Source organism: Oncorhynchus clarkii, chromosome 20 (genome assembly GCF_045791955.1).
Source record: "Oncorhynchus clarkii lewisi isolate Uvic-CL-2024 chromosome 20, UVic_Ocla_1.0, whole genome shotgun sequence".
NCBI classification, from domain to species: domain Eukaryota; kingdom Metazoa; phylum Chordata; class Actinopteri; order Salmoniformes; family Salmonidae; genus Oncorhynchus; species Oncorhynchus clarkii.
This window is the reverse complement of record NC_092166.1, coordinates 70,620,310-70,645,321: the sequence shown is the minus strand read 5'-3', so window position 1 is coordinate 70,645,321 and position 25,012 is coordinate 70,620,310. Positions and strand designations below refer to the sequence as shown.

At 43.9% G+C, this 25,012-nt stretch overlaps 1 protein-coding gene across 3 annotated transcripts in view; it reads right to left on the bottom strand.

The window, feature by feature from the left end:
• The window catches only part of LOC139376851 (protein phosphatase, Mg2+/Mn2+ dependent, 1Ba), a 40,272-nt gene that overhangs the window by 9,099 nt on the left and 6,161 nt on the right, over positions 1 to 25,012 (bottom strand). For all 3 annotated transcript variants that reach the window (XM_071119808.1, XM_071119810.1, XM_071119809.1), the window contains exons 2-3: positions 3,403 to 4,260; positions 3,087 to 3,204 (exon numbers count right to left, since the gene is read on the bottom strand). In XM_071119808.1, coding sequence (XP_070975909.1) covers positions 3,087 to 3,204; positions 3,403 to 4,245 — 961 coding nt within the window. In that variant the 5' untranslated portion in view covers positions 4,246 to 4,260. The remainder of the gene's footprint in view (positions 1 to 3,086; positions 3,205 to 3,402; positions 4,261 to 25,012) is intronic.

Below are 25,012 nucleotides of genomic sequence, written 5' to 3'. Positions count from 1 at the left end.
AACACATATGGAATCATGTAGTAACCAAAAAATTGTTAACAAATCAAAGTAAATGTTATATGAGATTATTCAAAGAAGCCACCCTTTGCCTTGATGACAGCTTTGCACACTCTTGGCATTCTCTTCAAGTATAACTTTTGTATGACTGAAGCCTTTAGTGTGAGGTCTAACGCTTTAATATTTAGTCATTTCTGCCCTCCAAATACATATTCATTAAATAAGTAGGCCCGTTTAATTTGGTCAGGTTTGCCGTTCAAAATCAAAAAGAATATTTCTTTCTCATAAACTCGGATATGACTGAAGAGTTTTTCAACAAACAGACATGTATTTTCCTTTCCATGGTAGCAAGATCTTAACTATTTTTGCTAACTTTCTATTAAAATGAAGTGAAATGATTTATTTCTTTCAGGATATACCGAGTATGTCCACGTCACCAGACCATTTTCCAATACATATTATAAAATCAGCAAAAAAAGAAACGTCCTCTCACTGTCAACTGCGTTTATTTTCAGCAAACTTAACGTGTAAATATTTGTATGAACATAATATTCAAAAACTGAGACATAAACTGAACAAGTTCCACAGACATGTGACTAACAGAAATTGAATAATGTGTCATTGAACAAAGGGGGGGTCAATAACAGTCAGTATCTGGTGTGGCCACCAGCTGCATTAAGTACTGCAGTGCATCTCCTCCTCATGGACTGGACCATATTTGCCCATTTTGCTGTGAGATGTTACCCCACTCTTCCACCAAGGCACCTGCAAGTTCCCAGACACTTCTGGGGGGAATGGCCCTAGCTTTCACCCGCCGATCCAACAGGTCCCAGACGTGCTCAATGGGATTGAGATCCGGGCTCTTCGCTGGACATGGCAGAACACTGACATTCCTGTCTTGCAGGAAATCACGCAAAGAAAGAGCAGTATGGCTGGTGGCATTGTCATGCTGGAGGGTCATGTCAGGGTGAGCCTGCAGGAAGGATGTCTTCCCTGTAACGCACAGTGTTGAGATTGCCTGCAATGACAACAGCTCAGTCCGATGATGCTGTGACACACCGCCCCAGACCATGACGGACCCTCCACCTCCAAGTTGATCCCGCTCCAGAGTACAGGCCTCGGTGTAACGCTCATTCCTTCAACGATAAACACGAATCCAGCCATCACCCCTGGTGAGACAAAACCTCCACTAGTCAGTGAAGAGCACTTTTTTTTAGTCCGGTCTGGTCCAGCGACAGTGGGTTTGTGCCCATAGGAGACATTGTTGCTGGTGATGTCCGGTGAGGACCTGCCTTACAACAAGCCTACAAGCCCTCAGTCCAGCCTCTCTCAGCCTATTGCAGACAGTCTGAGCACTGATGGAAGGATTGTGCGTTCCTGGTGTAACTCGGGCAGTTGTTGTTGCAATCCTGTACCTGTCCCGCAGGTGTGATGTTTGGATGTACCGATCCTGTGCAGGTGTTGTTACACGTGGTCAGCTGTCCGTCCTGTCTCCCTGTAGCGCTGTCTTAGGCGTCTCACAGTAGGGACATTGCAATTTATTGCCTTGGCCACATCTGCAGTCCTCATGCCTCCTTGCAGCATACCTAAGGCATGTTCACGCAGATGAGCAGGTACCCTGGGCATCTTTCTTTTGGTGTTTTTCAGAGTCAGTAGAAAGGCCTCTTTAGTGTCCTACGTTTTCATAACTATGACCTTAATTGCCTACCATCTGTAAGCTGTTAGTGTCTTAATGACTGTTCCACAGGTGCATGTTAATTAATTGTTTATGGTTCATTGAACAAGCATGGGAAACAGTGTTTAAACCCTTTACAATGAAGATCTGTGTAGTTATTTGGATTTTTACAAATTATCTTTGTAAAACAGGGCCCCTTTTTTTTGCTGAGTTTAGTACATATATCATAATTTGGTTGTAATCCAGAGAGGTTAGAAAAAGTATCTAGATCCTCTATGAGGCTGGAGGGATCCAAAATGTGGATTTAAAAGAAAACAATCATCAGCGTACAATGACACCTTAGCATACCCATTGTTGCCTTAGTTAGCAATTGACTGGTTAAGTTGAAACGTCTTTCCTACTTTACCGGCTATTGATGTCATTCTTCTGTGAGCTGCTCCATAAAATAACCAGTTGAGAACTGCACACTCTTGCTGTCTGCATATGATATTCTGCTGAAACTAGGTTGTGTGTGCAGCGTGCAGGTGAATATGTTTCACGTGCTTTGCAATTGTGTAGGCTACTTTGTGAGTGATTTCTCTATTGTACTACATAATCGATAAGTTGTATACCTCAACTACACTATTTTGATACGCATCAGTAGGGATTAAGTAGTGAGTATAAGCAATGCTCACTGAAAAAAAAGTGGGTATACGGTTTATACCCTCCTCTACACCACTGGCCCTTTGTGTTTTACAAGAAGTGCACTCTCCTACATGAGTGCGCTGGTATTATGATAGACTGAAGGTCTACAGGTTCACCCCTGTACTAACCTGTCACACTGAAGGTCTATAGGTTCACCACTGTACTAACCTGTCTATAATAGATATAAAGGCTGTTAAGATACTGTATTTATGTTTTAAGAAAGGAGTGGATATATTTGGCCTGGCGAAGCAGTGACTGAATGTAAGCTGATAATTATGTTTTTTACTCCGCTGGTCTCGGGAAGAAATTACGAGTCTTCACTGTCCAAAACAGAGTCAAGACGGAGTACAAATGTATCCAACACCGAGACAAGAATGAGACACCCAATATGCGGTCTCGAGACCGGACTAGAGTACTACAACACTGATTGGAATTGTGTCCTGGATGGAAGTGTAATAAATTTAGACTGGGGCTGCGGTCGGATTCTCCAACCTTCTCCCCTGTGTGTGTTCAGTCCTTCACTTCCCCACATGGATTTAAAAGCAAGTCTGAAATATGCTGTAAACTCCCCCAAATCCTAAATCTATGCTTTTTAAAGCCGTAAGGGGGAGGAAACGAGTGCACAGTAGTAGAGAATGGTACTACATAATGATACTAGAGAATGGGACGGCAGCCTGGATGAAGACAACAGGATGGAGGGGAAGGGAGTCACATGTACAATCATTCTCACCTTCCACGCGAGACTCCAGGAACTTATCCAGCTCTGTATCTTTCTTCACCGCCTCCTCTGACACTTTAGGGCAGTTTGGCAAACACACCAACACAACACTCATGTTATCCCGACTTCCCTGTGGTGGAGGGGGGAGAGGGATGGAGAGAGAATCATTACATGTGGGGGCTCTTAACGCTGATATCAAAACGAGAGAAAGAGCTTCCAAATTAACTTCCTTAATTAGTGCAACAAAACACGCTACACAATCATTTACATTTCTACATGTTAAAACACACACACGGACATACAAACACCCACACTAGCCTCACTGTACCTTGTGCAGGCAGGTGTCCAGCACCTGGTTGCAGACCTTCTCCAGGTCGTGGGACACCTCCAGACGGGACTTGACAAACTCGCACAGCTCCTCGTTGCTCATCACGTCCCAGATACCGTCGCAGGCCAGCACCACAAACTCGTCCTCAGGGGCCCTCTCAATCTCAAACACCTCGGGCTCTGGGGACACCAGCTGCTCCGTGGCACCCCTCCCATCCACACACTTGTAGTCGTAATCTCCCAGGGCCCGGGACACGGCCAGGGAACCATTCACCCTCTGGATCATTACAGAGCCACCTGCGTTCTGGATCCTCTCTTTCTCCCGTGGGTTGCAGGGCTTGTGGTCAAGCGTGGAGAAGCAGACGTGCGCATTGCGGTAGAGCACAGCCCGTGAGTCACCACAGTTGATGAAGTAGAGGTGCTCTGGCGAGAGCAGTACGGCCACGGCTGTCGAGCCGCTGCGGTCCATGCCGTTACGCAGGTCTGAGAAGTTCCTCATGTGCTCGTCGATGTTCAGGAAACCGGTGCGGATCCCCGTCTTGACCACATCCACGGTGGGGGCTGGGGTGACACCTTCAGGGCCCGGGGAACCCATGCTGTGGGTGATGATGTGCCCCAGCAGGTGTTTAGAGGCATAGTTAGCCACGCGGGAGCCGGCGTGGCCGTCGTAGACAGCGAAGAAGGACCAGTCATCCAGGCCATGGGGTAGACCCACCGTAGCGGTGTGGGCGTCCTCCATCTCCACCCGCCATCCCTGCATGCTGCTCAGGCCATAACGGAGGTTGTTGCCCTCACCGTGGGCATTGTGCTTCTCCGTCTTGGGCTTGTCCAGGAACGCCCCCATGGCTTAGGCCACCACCTGGGGACAAGAGACAGGAGAAGAGGAGGAGAAAGGGGGAGGGAATGATGAGACTGGTTAGTTTGCAAAAATATTAACACATAATTAATTTCACTTCTGAGATGGGCCTATCCAAACAGAGCAACTGAAAACAGATTGTATTCAATTCATGTTGATAAAAGTTAAATGGCAAAAGTAAGTGAAAGATGAAAACACCACTATAGGAGTTAACAGAGTTTATTTCCTGATGCCTCTCACATTGCATCTGCTGTGGTGTCTACGGAGAATGTCTATTCAGAACAGAACACGTCTTTATAGCAACCAACAACTAAACCCACACAATGAGATTACAACACATTGACTTAGTTGGCATTGATGCCAGACTGCATTCAGTGTTACTCTCAGTATTAAATTTAAATTAAATAAAAAATGAATGAGGAAAAGTCAGAAATGTACCCTTATCATGTAGAAATCGGATTTCTATATGGAACAAAAATAAACATGCAACAATTTAAGATTTTACTGAGTTACAGTTCATAAGGAAATCAGTCCGTTGAAATAAATTCACTAGGCCCTAATCTATGGATTCCACATGACTGGAAATACAGATATGCGTTTGTTGGTCACATAAAACTTTTTTAAAAGGTAGGGGACTGGATCAGAAAACCAGTCAGTATCTGGCGTGACTTCCATTTGCCTCATGCAGCGCAAAATCTCCTGCCATAGAGTTGACCAGGCTGTTGATTGTGGTCTGTGGAATGTTGTCCCCCTCCTCTTCAATGGCTGTGAGAAGTTGCTGGATATTGGCAGGAACTGGATCCGGATCACGTCGATCCAGAGCATCCCAAACTTGCTCAATGGATGACATGTCTGGTGAGCATGCAGGCCATGGAAGAACTGCGCCATTTTCAGCTTCCAGGAATTGTGTACAGATCCTTGTGACATGGGTCGTGCATTATCATGCTGAAACATGAAGTGATGGCGGCGGACGAATGGCACGACAATGGGCCTCAGGATCGACACAGTAACTCTGTGCATTCAAATTGCCATTGATAAAATACGATAGTGTGAAAAGGAAAAACATCCTGCACCTTGAAAGTCTTGGAGAACGTGAATCCACCATTAGACGTCAAGATATCACCTCACCAGATCAGAGACACTTTATAGAACAACATTCTATTAATGAACCGAGTTACGATGATATCTAAAAAGTTAATCCACCACGTAAAGTTGGTGACTATGACAACAGCATTTTTCAAAGAGAAGCCATGTGGATATATCAATTCAATTGTGTATCTCCACACGGTTTAAACAAAGAACTAGATCTAACCTCCTTCCTATAAGCCACATTTAGGCTGTTATACAAGAACACTGTCCATATCAGATTTTACATATCATTTATGGGTTGGCCCCACGTTTATGAACGGCTTTGCCTGATGTCCTCTCTCGTGAATTGATATGATGTATTTAGTTGATCGGACACCTGGGGTGGTTGATTTGCGAATTTCTCTTCGTGCCCGCTCCCATACCCTATAATTCTGTATTTCTTTTTGACTCATTTGCAAACAGGTAGGCCAGAAAAGCCACATGCCTGATTGGCAGGTGAGTAGCAACCCTGATTAGAACCACCTGCTGCTCATCTGTTGTTCTTTATAAATGCTGTTTTGAAATTAAATAAAAATTGTACCTACACACTGAAGTTGGGTATGTAATAGGACTGGGAATTGCCAGGGAACTCACAATATTATCATGATAATGGTACCAATACAATATATATTGCAATTCTCACAATGTATTGCGATGGGCTCCCGAGTGGCGCAGCGGTCTAAGGCACTGCATCTCAGTGCTAGAGGCATCACTGCAGACACCCTGGTTCGATTCCAGGCTGTATCACAACCGGCCGTGATTAGGAGTCCCATAGGGTGGTGCACAATTGGCCCAGCGTCGTCCGGGTTTGGCCGGTGTAGGTCGTCATAGTAAATAAGAATTTGTTCTTAACTGACTTGCCTAGTTAAATATAAATAAATAAAGATGCAACATCGATTTTATAGCGATTCGATGTTCCAAACATATTGCACACCATATGTCTGCTGCAGAGGGACAAGAGAGAGTCATGAGAAAACACATCTTAATCAGTCATGGAAATAACTGCTGAAAACAAATAGTCTCAGATACAACCAACTAGCGCAAAAAATATATAAGCGATTGTCAAAACGATTCTGTTTTGGAGGCAACAATGTTGTTGGAGGGGCAACAAGGCCAAACTATCTAAATCCTTCCATCTGAATTAGAGGACCATAGCAGTGCCTCCAATCGTAGTTTTGCCTGAATGTTCTTTTCAGAAGACTAGACATTATAGCCGTCAGGAGGGTAGGCCATCTTCGACTGGACCTGCATTACTATGGGCATACAGCAGCAGTTCCAGGTCTCTACCACTACAATATGGTGTAGACCCATTGTTGTAAAAACATATGGTCCTCTCTCCAAGTTAGTGATATCCAGAGACAGTCACAGGCCTACTCCAAGATTATGAATGGAGCAGCTTTAAGCTCCTTTGGCGAAACCTGACCGGTAAGAACATTACACACACCAAGAATAGACTTGTGAACTAGCCTTCCTTCCAAAATTATGTATAAGCTAGGCTTAAGAGGTCAGACACACCGAGAAAACGGATGGCTGAGAGGTAATTAGCAAAGTGGCAGGCGGTTCCTTCTCTTGCTAAAACAAAAAAGACACCGCCTGCTGGGTACCTAACTGGTAGGGTCGAGCCGGCCGTTTCTACATGTAGAATCGGCCTGCCCAACAGTGGCCGACAACTTGACTTAAGGAAAATCAGAGAGCAAGGACCGCCGCGAGAGGGGAGCCGAAAGGAGTGACAACAAAAAGGTTAAGGCACTTTTCCCTGTGTAATTCACCCCATTTTCATCAGAATTGTTCTAACTAAAACAAAGCTGCCTAATCCATATTTTTCTGGAACAAGTCTATACATCTAGCTAAGGAGTTGTGCTCTTAAAGAAGCTTTTTTGTTAGATTTGATAAATGTGCACTTGCTCATTAGTTAGCTAGCTAATGTTAGCTTGCCAACTGAGCCAGGCAGTCACAAACAAACTTAATTTGAAATTAATGGGCTGGTAAGTGCAAAAAATGCACACAGCACTAAATGTTTTAGCAAGCTAGCTATCTAGCAAGATGATAAATACATCTAATTCAGTCTCCCATACTGCCAGTGCCAGTTCACTTGCTAGCTAAAGTTAGCTAAACGGTTAGTATCACCATTTGCCAGTTAGCACAACATAGTTAGCTAGCTACAACATTGTTAACTAGCTAACTAGTTGTGGCCATCTGACTGGTATAAACATGGGCTTACTACAAATTATTGCTAGCTAGCAAAAATATTAGCACAGCTTGCTAGTTAGCGAACATTGGCTATCTACACATTTAGAAAGCAGGCACAAGTCACACATAGCTTAAGAAAGAAACGTTACTGCCACCTTCTGGTCTGGAGTATTTTAACGAGGCTGATGAACTGTGCTATGTGATCAACAGAAAAAGTACTCCCGACATCCTGGGCAGAGGTGCCAAGTATCTCTCGGCTGTCAGTATCCTTGGTGTATCTGAGGCTTAAATGAAAACTTGCCATCCACTGCAGAAGACGGGTTATTCTACTCAGGTAGAAGAACATTATGTTCACAAATGGCATTGCATACCGAGCGTAAGCTAGGCTACTAGTTCCCCTACACAGTAACACACCTACTTTACTACTATATACTACTATTACATTTATAACAATCAATTTATAACATTTTTGACACGTTTTTCTGGATCTTTTTGTTGTTATTCTGTCTCTCACTGTTCAAATAAACCTACCATTAAAATTATATAGACTGATCATTTCTTTGTCAGTGGCAAACGTACAAAATCAGCAGGGGATCAAATACTTTTTCCCCCTCACTGTACCAGTTGAATAACAAGCAGTACAATGTGAAAAAAAATAGGCTATATGAGCGAGTACAGTTCAGGTCAGCACGATAGTGTGAAAAAGGGTATTAGTTGAGTTGAGTGTGCAAGGCTGAGCCAATTCTAGCCTGTCCTGTCTGTGGTCTGTCCTATGGTGTCACAGAGGGAGCACCGTGCCCGTCTGTGGTCTGTCCTATGGTGTCACAGAGGGAGCACCGTGCCTGTCCTGTCTGTGGTCTGTCCTATGGTGTCACAAAGGGAACACCGTGCCTGTCCTGTCTGTGGTCTGTCCTATGGTGTCACACAGGGAGCACCGTGCCTATCCTGTCTGTGGTCTGTCCTATGGTGTCACTGAGGGAGCACCGTGCCTGTGGTCTGTCCTATGGTGTCACAGAGGGAGCACCGTGCCTGTCTGTGGTCTGTCCTATGGTGTCACAAAAGGAACACCGTGCCTGTCCTGTCTGTGGTCTGTCCTATGGTGTCACCAAGGGAGCACCGTGCCTGTCTGTCTGTGGTCTGTCCTATGGTGTCACAAAGGAAACACCGTGCCTGTCCTGTCTGTGGTCTGTCCTATGGTGTCACCGAGGGAGCACCGTGCCTGTCTGTCTGTGGTCTGTCCTATGGTGTCACAAATGGAACACCGTGCCTGTCCTGTCTGTGGTCTGTCCTATGGTGTCACAAGGGGAACACCGTGCCTGTCCTGTCTGTGGTCTGTCCTATGGTGTCACAGAGGGAGCACCGTGCCTGTGGTCTGTCCTATGGTGTCACAGAGGGAGCACCGTGTCTGTGGTCTGTCCTATGGTGTCAGAGGGAGCACTGTGCCTGTGGTCTGTCCTATGGTGTCACTGAGGGAGCACCGTGCCTGTCCTGTCTGTGGTCTGTCCTATGGTGTCACTGAGGGAGCACCGTGCCTGTGGTCTGTCCTATGGTGTCACTGAGGGAGCACTGTGCCTGTGGTCTGTCCTATGGTGTCACAAAGGGAACACCGCGCCTGTCCTGTCTGTGGTCTGTCCTATGGTGTCACAGAGGGAGCACCGTGCCTATCCTGTCTGTGGTCTGTCCTATGGTGTCACAGAGGGAGCACCGTGCCTATCCTGTCTGTGGTCTGTCCTATGGTGTCACTGAGGGAGCACCGTGCCTGTCCTGTCTGTGGTCTGTCTTATGGTGTCACTGAGGGAGCACCGTGCCTGTCTGTGGTCTGTCCTATGGTGTCACAAAGGGAACACCGTGCCTGTCCTGTCTGTGGTCTGTCCTATGGTGTCACTGAAGGAGCACCGTGCCTGTCTGTGGTCTGTCCTATGGTGTCACAGAGGGAGCACCGTGCCTGTCTGTGTCCACAACGCCTCACTAACACAAGGCTATTAATACCACAGGGTTTGGGTTACACTCCACACTCATGTCCCCTTCACCCAGTGTACCGACAGACAGGCCCAGAGGAAGACACTTACTGCAACATCCCCGGTCCCCCAGCAGAGCCGTGTGCCAAGGCAGAGACATTAACCCTGGAGCTGGGGTACCTAGGGAGGAGACTGTGACTGGCTTAGAAATTACATCACTGACACTGTAGTTAAAAAATCAACAGTTATGTTCAAGGTAGCTCAGAGCCCTCCCTCAACCTCCCTGTATTACCTAACTCCAAGAGGTGTGCCACGTGCAAGAGGCACATTCAAGGTATTCTGTTTGTATAGCAGCTATGACCTGCTTGTCCAACACTTTTTTTTTTACTATGTATTGTGGCTTTTCCCAATTCTTCTTCCAGTCTCACAGAATAACACCTGCTAGGGCCTCCCGGGTGGCGCAGTGGTCTAAGGCACCAGAGACTCTGGGTTCGAGCCCAGGCTCTGTCGCAGCCGGCCGCGACCGGGAGGTCCATGGGGCGACGCACAATTGGCCTAGCGTCGTCAGGGTTAGGGATGGTTTGGCCAGTAGGGATATCCTTGTCTCATCGCGCACTAGCAACTCCTGTGGTGGGCATGGCGCAGTGCGCGCAAACCAGGTCGCCAAGTACAGGGTGTTTCCTCCGACACATTGGTGCGGCTGGCTTCCGGGTTGGATGCGCGCTGTGTTAAAAAACTTCTTGGCGCACCCATCCCGTTAGCGGGATCATTTTCATCAACATCAGCTGAATTGCAGAGTGCACAATTCAAATGAAATTACTAAAAATAATTAATTTTCATGAAATCACAAGTGCAATATAGCAAAACACAGCTTAGCTTGTTGTTAATCCACCTGGCGTGTCAGATTTCAAAAAAGCTTTTAGGCGAAAGCTATCCAAGCGTTTATGTAAGGACATCTCTCAGTGCAGACAAAACATTACAAACAGCTAGCAGCCAAGTAGATTGGTCACGAAAGTCAGAAAAGCAATAAAATGAATCGCTTACCTTTGATGATCTTCGGATGTTTGCACTCACGAGACTCCCAGTTACACAATAAATGTTCCTTTTGTTCCATAAAGATTATTTTTATATCCAAAATACAGTGCCTTGCGAAAGTATTCGGCCCCCTTGAACTTTGCGACCTTTTGCCACATTTCAGGCTTCAAACATAAAGATATAAAACTGTATTTTTTTGTGAAGAATCAACAACAAGTGGGACACAATCATGAAGTGGAATGACATTTATTGGATATTTCAAACTTTTTTAACAAATCAAAAACTGAAAAATTGGGCGTGCAAAATTATTCAGCCCCCTTAAGTTAATACTTTGTAGCGCCACCTTTTGCTGCGATTACAGCTGTAAGTCGCTTGGGGTATGTCTTTATCAGTTTTGCACATCGAGAGACTGAAATGTTTTCCCATTCCTCCTTGCAAAACAGCTCGAGCTCAGTGAGGTTGGATGGAGAGCATTTGTGAACAGCAGTTTTCAGTTCTTTCCACAGATTCTCGAGAGGATAAGAAGCAGTGCGGCTTGGTTGGGTTGTGTTTCGGAGGACGCATGGTTTTTGGCCTTCGTCTCTCCTGAACCCGTACGGGAGTTGTAGCGATGAGACAAGATAGTAACTTGGATACCACGAAATTGGGGAGAAAAGGGGGTAATTTTTTATTTATTTAAATAATAACACCTGCTACTTCACACACCTGGTCCTTGACTCCATCCTCCTCTGCCTGCTTTGATCCCATGCGGACATTTTGATGACAGAAAATTATCCCCTCCTAAAAAAAATAATGTTACCTGTGCAACTGGAGACAAAACTCTAGATCCCCTTTAATCCACACACAGAAATGCATACAAAGCTCTCCCTCGCCCTCCTTTTGGCAAATCTGACCATAATTCTATCCTCTTGATTCCTGCTTACAAGCAAACACTCAAACAGGAAGTACCAGTGATGTGCTCAATTCGGAAGTAGTCCGATGAAGCAGATGCTAAACTACAGGACTGTTTTACAAGCACAGACTGTAATATGTTCCAGGATACATCCGATGGCATTGAGGAGATTACCACATCAATCACTGGCTTCATTAAAGAGGTGCACCGGCAACGTCGTCCCCATAGTGACTGTACATACATATCTCAAAGAGAAGCCATAGATTACAGGCAACATCCGCCAAGAGCTAAAGGCTAGAGCTGCCGCTTCAAGGAGCAGGACACTAATCAGGAAGCTTGTAATAAATCCCACTACGACCTCCAACGAGCCATTAAACAGGCAAAGCATCAATACAGGACTAAGATCGAATCCTAACATGCCAGCTCTGAAGCACGTCAGATGTGGCAGGTCTTGCATACTAACATGGATTACAAAGTGAAACCCAGCCGCGAGCCACCCAGTGACGCAAGCCTACCAGACAGTCTAAATGCACTCTATGATCGTTGAGGCAAGCAACACTGAATTATGCATGAGAGCACCAAATGTTCCAGAAAATCACGCTCTCCATAGACGATGTGAGAAAGACCTTTAAGCAAGAGCCAGATGGATTACCAGGACTCGTACTAAGAGTATGCGCTGACAAGTTTCTTGTTAACAAACTATAGTTTTGGCAAGTCGGTTAGGACATCTACTTTGTGCATGACAAGTAATTTTTCCAACAATTGTTTAGACAGATTATTTCACTTATAACCTACTGTATCACAATTCCAGTGGTTCAGAAGTTTACATACACTAAGTTGACTGTGCCTTTAAACAGCTTGAAAATTCCAGAAAATGATGTCATTGCTTTAGAAGCTTCTAAAAAGCTAATTGACATTATTTGAGTCAATTGAAGGTGTACCTGTGGATGTATTTCAAGGCCTACCTTCAAACTCAGTGCCTCCATACTTGACATCATGGGAAAACCAAAACAAATCAGCCAAGACCTCAGAAGAAAAATTGTAGACCTCTACAAGTCTGGTTCATCCTTGGGAGCAATTTCCAAGCGCCTGAAGGTACCCTGTTCATCTGTACAAACAATAGTACAAAAGTATAAACAACCATGGGTCAACGCAGCCATCATACCGCTCAGGAAGCAGACGCGTTCTGTCTCCTAGAGATGAACGTATTTTGGTGCGAAAAGTGCAAATCAATCCCGGAACAACAGCAAAGGACCTTGTGAAGATGCTGGAGGAAACAGGTACACAAGTATCTATATCCACAGTAAAACTAGTCCTATATAAACATAACCTGAAAGGCCGCTCAGCAAGGAAGAAGCCACTGCTCCAAAACAGCCATAAAAAAAGCCAAACTACAGTTTGCAACTGCACATGGGGACGAAGATCGTACTTTTTAGAGAAATGTCCTCTGGTCTGATGAAACAAAAATAAAACTGTTTGGCCATAATGACCATCGTTATGTTTGGAGGAAAAAGGGGGAGGCTTGCAAGCCAAAGAACACCATCCCAACCGTGAAGCACGAGGGTGGCAGCATCATGTTGTGGGGGTGCTTTGCTGCAGGAGGGACTGGTGCACTTCACAAAATAGATGGCGTCATGAGGTAGGAAGCAACATCTCAGTCAGGAAGTTAAAGCTTGGTCGCAAATGGATCTTCCAAATGGACAATGACCACAAGCATACTTCCAAAGTTGTGGCAAAATGGCTTAAGGACAACAAAGTCAAGGTATTGGAGTGGCCATCACAAAGCCCTGACCTCAACCCTATAGAACATTTGTTAGCAGAACTGAAAAAACGTGTGCAAGCAAGAAGGCCTACAAACCTGACTCAGTTACACCAGCTCTGTCAGGAGGAATTGGCCAAAATTCACCCAACTTATTGTGGGAAGCTTGTGGAAGGCTACCTGAAACGTTTGACCCAAGGTAAACAATTTAAAGGCAATGCTACCAAGTACTAATTGAGTGTATGTAAACTTCTGACCCACTGGGAATGTGATGAAAGAAATAAAAGCTGAAATAAATCACTCTCTCTAATATTATTCTGACATTTCACCTTCTTAAAATAAAAGTGGTGATCTTAACTACCTAAGACAGGTCATTTTTACTATGATTAAATGTCAGGAATTGTGAAAAAGAGTTTAAATGTATTTGGCTAAGGTTTATGTAAACTTCCGAATTACCTCGTACCTTTGCAGACTTGGTAATGGTATCCCATGTATATAGCTAAGTTTTCATTATTCATTGTGTATTATTATGTGTTATCACTTTTATTTTATTTTTAAAATTCTCTGCGTTGTTGGAAAGGGCTCGTAAGAAAGCATTTCACTGTTAGGCTACACCTGTTCTTTACGAAGCATGTGACGAAAAAATTGGATTTGATAACCCAGCTCTGCTCATTGCTTATGGATGTGTGTGTGTGCGCGAGTATGAGAAGGTGTATGTGTGTGTGTGTGGTGTGACAAACACCAAACACACACCGCTTAATCAGGCAATGTCAAGGGGAGGAAGTGAGCGACGGTGTTGTCCGTTTGAAGTGTGTTTCTTTGACGACGGGCATCGCAGGGACAAAACGGTTGGGCTTTACAAACCTCTGATGTCTGGGGCCAGCAGCACAGTGCTTTGTTCCACAGCAAACACCCACTCTGACTTTCATCCTCATGTTTGTCCATTTATAGCTTGTTCTTTTTTTTCCTGGTTGTTACTGCAATGACAACAAAGCCTCAAGGCCTGTTGAATCAGAACGGTGAATAGGGTCACTGATATAATACTCTAATATAGATTACTATTACTCTCCAATCAGCCTTTGCTTGCATAGCAGGTAGACTGGATACAGTTACAAGACTAATGCAAACAGGCTGTACAGTACTGTAAATGGCTGCAAACAGCACTCTACAGTGCGGCCATTTAACTCACATATGCACCTAAAAATGTTGCTGTGCGACCTGGAATTTTTATTTAGGAGCACCAGTGCGCCAACATTTTTTAAAGGATTCTAGCTTTATTACTTTTAATATTTTGCATTGTGCTCCTAAATTTCTGTGCGCGCCTAAATTTTTCAACAAAAAAAAAAGGTCAGCATTGAGCTCTGCTGCAAGGCATCCTTGAAACATGTAAGCTCAAATCAGACAAGAACAGGCTACTATCTCAAAAAGCAGATCATACTGTCCTGATTAAGTTATTCCTATCTTGCTAAACATATGATATAAAATGGTGTATGAATTGAAAGCTGTTCCCATACTACAAGATGTTTCCTTTCTCTCGCTCTCCCACACAATACTACAGAAAGCCCTTCAGTGGCACTGCAGTGATGTAACCACACAACTGCTTCAGCTCTGGGGCTGATGTCATGTGTTCCATCTCTATGGTTACAGGGCTTGGAGTGGCAGCCAAGTGGTTTCGACAGAGAGCTCCAGCAGTGCTGCATAGCAAACCCCTGACCATGCACTGTTCCTTTGCTGAAATGACAGGAGTGTTGTGGAAATAAACCACACACACACACACACACACTTCAGTTGTCACCCTATCTCCCCCTGAATCCTCGTGTTTAAGTGTAAGCCAGTGTATTTCAACAACAACAACAAGTGTAAGGTAATAACACCTCTCAGCTTGGATTCATGTCCCACCTCCCCCAAACATATTACACAGCTCTCAGTGAGTCACCTGGATATCAATTCATTTAATCACAGCACTGTTTAATTAATCACAACACGTTCAATTAAATGCCCCAGGAATATAAGGAATAGCCTGCTCGGTGGGATTTATTACCAAAGATGGGTTTTTAGATTCAGATATACCTCTTTTCCTTAGGGCAATTCCTACAGTGATGAGCTCTGCCACTGAAGAGTTGATTTAATCTCCTAGGCATCAGTCAGTCAATCATAAGGTCAGAGTCAGTCAGTCAGTGAGGGCAGGGTATTGGCAGATCGGACCCAGCTGCCGCTCAGCAGAGCCGTGATCTCTTAGTGTACAGGCCCGCTCTTTATTTCATTGCTGGGTAGATGGGGCTTGGCCCGCGGGGCTGGGCTATGGCAGGGTGAGCCAGACTTGGGCTTGCTACAGCACAGGGTCCCCCCTGGAGACCCAGAACTGAGGACCTGCTGAGGGATTTGGACTGGGTTTGGGTGCTGAGAGGACCTTTCATAGGATTATGAAGTCATGATGCAAAATAAGTATTCTCATCCTCTTCTCTACACACCAATACTGAACGCCGCTATACTGAACTATACCATATTAAAAATGGGCCATGCCAGGGGGAATCCATTCTAAATAAAAGATAAACAGAGGCGTTTCCAAGCTACTCAGAGATCCCCTCTTTAAAGCCTGCATGGCATCATCCAGACCAGCTGTCCCATGAACACCATGTGATAAGATGGTGAGGGTATCCCATAACAGGACAAGGCCACAAGTGAGCACCATGCAGCCCCAGACCACACCCACCACCCCAGGGGCAGGCAGCCACTCGAAGGGTGCCAAGATACAGAGAAGTGCCTCATAATTAACAATGCCCCCAAGTTATGTCATGCTACACTGCTATTTTCATGATACTCAGTGGCTTATTGTAGTCTTCAAAGTAGATATTGTCCATGTCCCTCAAATAGAGGTATAATTAAATCACATTTAATTTCTCTGTATAGAAAAACAAAATTGATTTGAAGTTGATATCCCGGACTTTGTGTTTGAGCTGCGGTCCACTGTCCATGACTTTCTGGTCCCTCTCCAAGAGGTAGAGTTCCAGTCCATGTCCTTGGTACAGGCCCATCTCACGGCCTGTGGACTGGGGTAGACTAGACCAGACATAGAACAGAACGTAGACCTGGAATTGTTTATGAGCCATAGGACCATGCCCCAGGAATACCTGACATGATGACTCCTTGCTGTCCCCAGTCCACCTGACTGTGCTTCTGCTCCAGTTTCAACTATTCTGCCTTATTATAATTCGACCATGCTGGTCATTTATGAACATTTGAACATCTTGACCATGTTTTGTTATAATCTCCACCCGGCACAGCCAGAAGAGGACTGGCCACCCCACATAGCCTGGTTCCTCTCTAGGTTTCTTCCTAGGTTTTGGCCTTTCTAGGGAGTTTTTCCTAGCCACCGTGCTTCTACACCTGCATTGCTTGCTGTTTGGGGTTTTAGGCTGGGTTTCTGTACAGCACTTTGAGATATCAGCTGATGTACGAAGGGCTATATAAATAAATTTGATTTGATTTGATTTGATTTATCCCCTCTCTGTCAGTAGTATGGATTCTCGCTGGACTACTGGAATTGTTTATCCCTTGTCTGTCAGTAGTATGGATTCTCACTGGACTACTGAGAGACATTCTAAATTCACAGCATGTGGGACAGCTCAATCCCCTACTATTTCCTTTCAGTACCATCACATCTGTGTTGTTTTCCTGCACCCAGCCAACACAGACACACACGCACACACACAGCCAACACAAAGACAGACACACCCTTGTGACCTTGACGGCAGACCTCCTCCCTGGTTCTCCAGGAACCTATAAGAAGGACCAGCTTTAAAATGTCCACTTCCTCACTCTAACTGGGAGAAGCAAAAATATCTGGCCAGGGGGACTTCAGAGTGTCTTTTAACAAGGTAACTAGATTTGGTAATCTACTCATTGGATCCATGCAGTGCCAAATTAGCCTCTGAACAGTGGCCGGCCCAAAGGGAGGGATGCATGGCACTGTTCTTCTCTAGCTCTCATGGGGGGAAATCATAACTTTGACTTAAATGAAATTTCACTTAGTCATGCATTGAGGTCAATGGGAGACTAGCCTAACAAAAAATGTGATTTAGGACTGGCCCCATGATGTATTCAGAACCACCATAGAAGACCACGGAGATCAGCAGAGAAACTAAGGAGAAGTAAAGCCTAGACAAACGTAACCTTTAGTTTGTCACCTATATCTACAGGTGGGCAGATATACAGTGGCAAGAAAAAGTATGTGAACCCTTTGGAATTACCTGGATTTCTGCATAAATTGGTCATAGAATTTGATCTGATCTTCATCTAAGTCACAACAATAGACAAACATAGTGCTTAAACTAATAACACAAATTGTATTTTTCTTGTCTATATTGAATACATCATTTAAATACATCCTTTAAACATTGACAGTGTAGGTTGGGAAAAGTATGTGAACCCCTAGGCTAATGACTTCTCCAAAAGCTAATTGGAGTCAGGAGCCAGCTAACCTGGAGTCCAATCAATGAGATGAGATTAGAGATGTTGGTTAGAGCTGCCTTGACCTATAAAAAAAATAAATCACAAAATGTGAGTGAACCAGCCTGATGTGAACCATGCCTCGAACAAACAAGATCTCAGAAGACCTAAGATTAAGAATGGTTGACTTGCATAAAGCTGGAAAGGGTTACAAAAGTATCTCTAAAAGCCTTGATGTTCATCAGTAAAACAAATCTACAAATGTCTATAAATGAAGAAAGTTCAGCACTGTTGCTACTCTCCCTAGTACTGGCCGTCCTGCAAAGATGACTGCAAGAACACATTATTTGTAATACATTTACAAACCTTTCAGTTTTTTTTATATACATTTATGGGGTTTTGTGTGTAGATTAATGAGGGAACATTTTTATTTTATCCATTTTAGAATAAGGCTGTAACGTAACAAAATATGGAAATAGGGAAGGGGTCTGAATACTTTCCGAACGCACCATATACACAGGGTACCAGTCAATTTGAGAGTAAATTTGTGCAGGGTTACGTGCTAATTGAGGTAGATATATACACATAACTAGGAATTAAGGTGACAGATTAAACAATAGCAGCAGGATATGTGATAAGTCAAATGTAGTGTTAAAAAGGGTCAATGCAGATAGTCCGGTTAACTAACTATTTATCAGTTTTGGCTTGGGGGTAGAAGCTGTTCAGGGTCCTGTTGGTTCCAGACTTGGTGCATCGGTACCGCTTGCCGTGCGGTAGAACAGTTTATGACTAGGATGGGTGGAGTCTGACAATTTTTAAGGCCTTCCTCTGACACCGTCTGGTATAAAAGGTCCTGGATGGCAGTTAGATCAGCCCCAGTGATGTACTGGGCCGTATGCACTACCATCAGTAGCGCCTTGAGTTCGGATGCCAAGCAGTTGATACAAGAGGTGATACAACCAGTCAAGATATTCTCAATGGTGCAGCTGTAGAACTTTGAGGATCTGAGGGCCCGTGCCAAATATTTTCAGCCTCCTGAAGGGGAAGAGGCATTGTCGTGTCCTCTTCACAAAAGTGTGTTGGTGTGTGGAGCATGATAAATCCTTAGTGATGTGGACACCGAGGACCTTGAAGCTCTAGACCCACTCCAGTACGGTCCGGTTGATGTGAATGGGGGTGTACTCGGGCCTCTGTTTCCTGTGGTCTAAGATCAGCTCCTTTGTCTTGCTGACGTTGAGGGAGAGGTTGTTGTGCTGGCGCCACAGTGCCAGGTCTCTGACCTCCTACCTATAGGCTGTCTCATAGTTGTCTGTGATCAGGCCGACCACCGTTGTGTTGTCGGCAAAGTTAATGATGGTGTTGGAGTCTTGTTTGGCCACGCAGTCGTGGGTGAACAGGTAGTGCAGGAGGACTAAGCATGCACCCCTGAGGGGCCTTCTTGTTGATGGTCAGCGTGGCGGATGTGTTGTTGCCTACCCTCACAGCCTGGGGCGGCCCGCCAGGAAGTCCAGGATCCAGTTGCAGAGGGAGGTGTTCAGTCCCAGGGTCCTTAGCTTAGTGATGATCTTGGAAGGCACTATGATGTTGAACGGCAGTCAACGTTCGCTTATTTGAGGCAAATCACAGCCCTTTTTCCCCCCAACAAAGTAGACATCTTCATGGTAAGATGAAGAAAGCTATTTCTAAATCCTCAGTCACTCCTTCAGAACAAACACCCCTGCAGGGCACTAACTAGCCTAATCATGAAATCACAGTCTGGCCTTAGATGAAGACCAGATCCTAATTTCATCATCCAAATATAGGCCTATACACACACACGCACGCACAAACAAATCTACAGTCAAGCCCATGAAAACTTCACATTCTTACACAGTAATAAGTGAACTGCTCCCAATGGTCCAGTAAAAAGTGTTCCCAGGAATGACCGGGCCAGAGGCAGGTCTCTCTCCCATGCAGAAAGCTGGAACCTCTTCAACTGGCTTGAATATTAGGCTAGATGGAATGTTTTTCAGAGGGCAAAAAGTTAAATCAACACTTGTACCAGGATAAATAATTATCCTCTTTGGGAGAACCTGGGTCCTCAGGGGATTCATTGTGATATGGTGTGAATATCAGAGTGACTCCCTGGGCTCTCCACACTAAAACACCCAACAATGCACATACACCAGCACACACTCATAGATGGTGCACAACCCTCAAAGCAAATGAACAAGCTGCACCTGTACATAGCCAATCTGTAAATAGCCCATCCAACTACCTCATCACCATGTTATTTATTTTGCACCCCAGTACAGCTACTTGCACACTCATCTTCTGCACATCTATCATCCCAGTGTTTAATTTGCCATACTGTAATAATTTTACCACTATGGCCCATTTATTGCTTCACCCTCCTTATCTTACCTCATTTGCACAAACTGTATATAGACTTTCTCTATTGTATTATTGACTGTATGTTTGTTTATTCCATGTGTAACTCTGTGTTGTTGTTTGTGTCGCACTGCTTTGCTTTATCTTGGCCAGGTCGCAGTTGTAAATGAGAACTTGTTCTCAACTAGTCTACCTGGTAAATAAAGGTGAAATAAAAATGTTATTTTTTTTTTAAATGTGTTAAGTTAGGGCTTCACTTTATATTGATTTTGAGTTCACTTATCGGACCTCTCGACCCGTTCATCTCTTTCCCCACAGATACACAACACTCTTTACACAGACACCCTGTTCAACATTATAAGTAACCCAGCACTTGACACTTATCTGAGAGTTGGAAGACTGGCATGCATGGTATTTATATCAGCACGCTGATTACAATGAAGAGTAAGACATGCCATTCTGTTCTGGGCCAGCTGCAGCTTAACTAGGTCTTTCCTTGCAGCACTGGATCACACAACTGGACAATAATCAAGATTAGACTAAACTAGAGCCTGCAGAACTTGCTTTTTGGAGTGTGGTGTCAAAAAAGCAGAGTATCTCTTAATTACGGACAGACCTCTCCCCATTTTTACAACCATTGAATCTATATGTTTTGACCATGACAGTTTACAATCTAAGGTAACGCCAAGTAATTTAGCAACATCAAATGGTTTTGTGATGAATAAGCCATCTGATTTGATGAAAGACGGAGTTGAATTTGTCTTTCTGCCCATAATTTCATTTAAAGTACTCCAAAGTTATTTTCCATCGTTCTTTATATCATTGATCTTGGCTTCATGAAACAGTTTCTTATTTTTGTTGAATTTAGTCACAATTTCTCAATTTGCAGTAAATCAGCTAGTCTGATGTGCAGCCAGACTTATTAGCCACTCCTTTCCCCCCCCCCCATCTCTTTCATCCACACAGTTTTTCAATTCCTCATCAATCCATGGAGCCTTAACAGTTCTAACAGTCAGTTTCTTAACCTGTGTATGTATATCAATAATTTGAAGTAATTTCATAAATTGATCAAGTGCAGCAATGCTCCTCATTAATCACATCAGACCAACAAATATTTTTAACATCATCCACATAAGAGTCACAGCAAAATCTTTTGTATGATCTCTTATACACTATTTTAGGCCCAGCTGTTGGAACTTTGTCTTTCCTGGATATAGCCACTATTTTGGATCACTGCATTCAATGGGCACGGATACAGATTTAGAGCAAAGTTCTACAGTATTAGTAAAAATGTGATCGACACTGCATCGCAATGCTAACTGTGCCACTAGAGATCCTGGTTTGAGTCCAGGCTCTGTCGCAGTCGGCCGCAACCGGGAGACCCATGGGGCGGCGCACAATTGGCCCAGCATCGTCCGGGTTAGGGGAGGGTCTTGCCAGCAGGGATGTTCTTGTTCCATCGCGTACTAGCGACTCCTGTGGCAGGTGCGGGTGCAAAGCATGCTGATACAGCTTCCGGGTTAAGCGGGCATTGTGTTAAGGAGCAGTGCGGCTTGGCTGGGTTTCGGAGGACGCACGGCTCTCGACCTTCGTCTCTCCCAAGTCCGTACGGGAGTTGCAACGATAGGACAAGAATAACTACCAATTGGATACCAAGACAAATTGGGGAGAAACAGGGGGTAGAAAAATATATATATACTAAAAAAAAACACAAAAATACATGTGGATGATCTTGTTCCTGTAGTGTTTGTAAACACCCTGGTAGGTTGATTAATAACCTGAACCAGGTTACAGGCACTGGTTACAGTAAGAAACTTCCTCTTGAGCGGACAGCTCGATGAAAACCAGTCAATATTCAGGTCACCAAGAATGTAGACCTCTCTATTTACATCACATACACTATCAAGCCTTTCACACCTTATTTAGATACTGACTGTTAGCACTTGGTGGCCTATAGCAACACCCCAAACGAAAAAGCTTTAGATGTGCCAAGTGAACCTGCAACCACAACACATCAATAACACTTGACATAAGATATTCTCTAAGCATTACAGAGATTTGGCTCTGAATATATACAGCAACACCTCCCTCATAAGCATTTGTCTCTTCTATAGATGTTATATCCTTATATTGCTACTAGAGGTCGGCCGATTAATTGTAATGGCCGATTAATTAGGGTCGATTCATAACAATCGGTAATTTGCATTTTTGGACACCGATTATGGCCGATTACATTGCACTCCACGAGGAGACTGCGTGGTAGGCTGACTACCTGTTACGCGAATGCAGCAAGGAGCCAAGGTAAGTAGCTAGCAGGCATTAAACTTGTCATATAAAAAAAACAATCAATCTTAACAATCACTAGTTAAACTAATATCTTCAACCATGTGTAGTTATCTAGCTTGTCCTGCGTTGCATATAATCGATGCAGTGCCTGTTAATTTATCATCAAATCACAGCCTACTTCGCCAAATGGGTGATAATTTAACAAGCGCATTCGCGAAAAAAGCACTGTCGTTGCACCAATGTGAACCTAACCATAAACATCAATGTCTTTCTTAAAATCAATACACAAGTATATATTTTTAAACCTGCATATTTAGTTAATATTGCCTGCTAACATGAATTTCTTTTAACTAGGAAAATTGTGTCACTTCTCTTGCGTTCTGTGCAAGCAGAGTCAGGGTATATGCAACAGTTTGGGCTGCCTGGCTCGTTGCAAACTGTGTGAAGACCATTTCTTCCGAACAAAGACGGTAATTAATTTGCCAGAATTGTACATAATTATGACATGACATTGAAGGTTGTGCAATGTAACAGCAATATTTAGACTTAAGGATGCCACCCGTTAGATAAAATACGGAACAATTCGGTATTTCACTGAAAGAATAAACGTTTTGTTTTCGAAATTATAGTTTCCGGATTTGACCATATTAATGACCTAAGGCTCATATTTCTGTGTGTTATTATATTATAATTAAGTCTATGATTTGATATTTGATAGAGCAGTCTGACTGAGCGGTGGTAGGCAGCAGCAGGCTCGTAAGCATTCATTCAAACAGCACTTTCCTGCATCTGCCAGCAGCTCTTCGCTGTGCTTCAAGCATTGCGCTGTTTATGACTTCAAGCCTATCAACTCCCGAGATTAGGCTGGCAATACTAAAGTACCTATAAGAACATCTAATAGTCAAAGGTATATGAAAGACAAATGGTAGAGAGAGAAATAGTCCTATAATAACTACAACCTAAAACTTCTTACCTGGGAATATTGAAGACTCATGTTAAAAGGAGCCACCAGCTTTCATATGTTCTAATGTTCTGAGCAAGGAACTTAAACGTTAGCTTTTTTACATGCCACATATTGCACTTTTACTTCCTTCTCCAACACTTTGTTTTTCCATTATTTAAACCAAATTGAACATGTTTCATGATTTACTTGAGGCTGGTGTAACCATTTCACTTCGGTTACACCAGCCTCATCTCGGGAGTTGATAGGCTTGAAGTCATAAGCAGTGCAATGCTTGACGCACAACGAAGAGCTGCTGGCAAAACACACGAAAGTGCTGTTTGAATTCATGTTTACGCGCCTGCTTCTGCTTACCACCGCTCAGTCAGATACTTAGATACTTGTATGCTCAGTCAGATTATGCAACGCAGGACACGCTAGATAATATCTCGTAATATCATCAACCATGTATAGTTAACTAGTGATTATGATTGATTGTTTTTTATAAGATACGTTTAATGCTAGCTAGCAACTTACATTGGCTTACTGCATTCGCGTAACAGGCAGTCTCCTTGAGTGCAACGAGAGAGAGGTAGGTCGTTATAGCGTTGGACTAGTTAACTGTAAGGTTGCAAGATTGGATCCCCCGAGCTGACAAGGTGAAAATCTGTCGTTCAGTTAACCCACCGTTCCTAGGCCATCATTGAAAATAATAACGTGTTCTTAACTGACTTGCCTAGTTAAATAAAGGTATATAAAAAAAAATATATAATAATAATTAAAATAAAATAAAAAAATCGGAGCCCAAAAATAACGATTTCCGATTGTTATGAAAACTTGAAATCGGCCCTAATGAATCGGCCATTCCGATTAATCGGTCGACCTCTACTCTCAACACGCTATGACTTAATTAGTGACACAAAGACATCACTGATTAGGTTAGCACTGCCAGAAGAGGACTGGCCACCCCTCAGAGCCTGGTTCCTCTCTAGGTTTCTTCCTAGGCTACTGCCTTTCTAGGGAGTTTTTCCTAGCCACCATGCTCCTACATCTGCATTGCTTGCTGTTCGGGGTTTTAGGTTGGGTTTCTGTATAAGCATTTTGTGACATCTGCTGATTTAGAAGGGCTTTAAATGAATTTGATTTGATTACTTTCTTTGCATTATGCACACACCCATAAACCCACACTCACCCAGTTGGTAGGACTGGGGCCCATATCCCTCAATTTTTCAGAAGATAAAAAACTAACGAGAGTCTACACTGAGAAACGTTACACCACTGGTAATAACCATACTGTTAAATGAACATGTCAGACCTACAGGTTGGCTTTCCATATCCCATTAATGAGACCAAATGTGTGCGCGTCAAGCGTAAACACCAGCTCTACAGCTAAGTGGGAATAACAGACTGAAACAGCAGCTGGGTTGTGTTTGGATCTGTGCAACAACAAAAAAGGATGACATGTTTTGAAATACAGTGAAAAGAGAACAAGCCTAGACCTACTAGGCTACTTCATCTTAACCAATAAGAACCAGGACCAGGAGTCAAGAGCATCAACAATGAACCTCTCGTCCATCAGTAGAGGCCCTCAAAAAATAATATCTCCCACGTCCCATCTTCTCTATTTGGGCTATCAGCCCCACCTCCACCCCTCATGAAGGACTACTGAGACCAAGGTTAACGGAATGTTTATGACACCTTGAGGCCTCAGGTAGCCTAGAGGTTAAGAGTGTTTGAATACCCAAGCC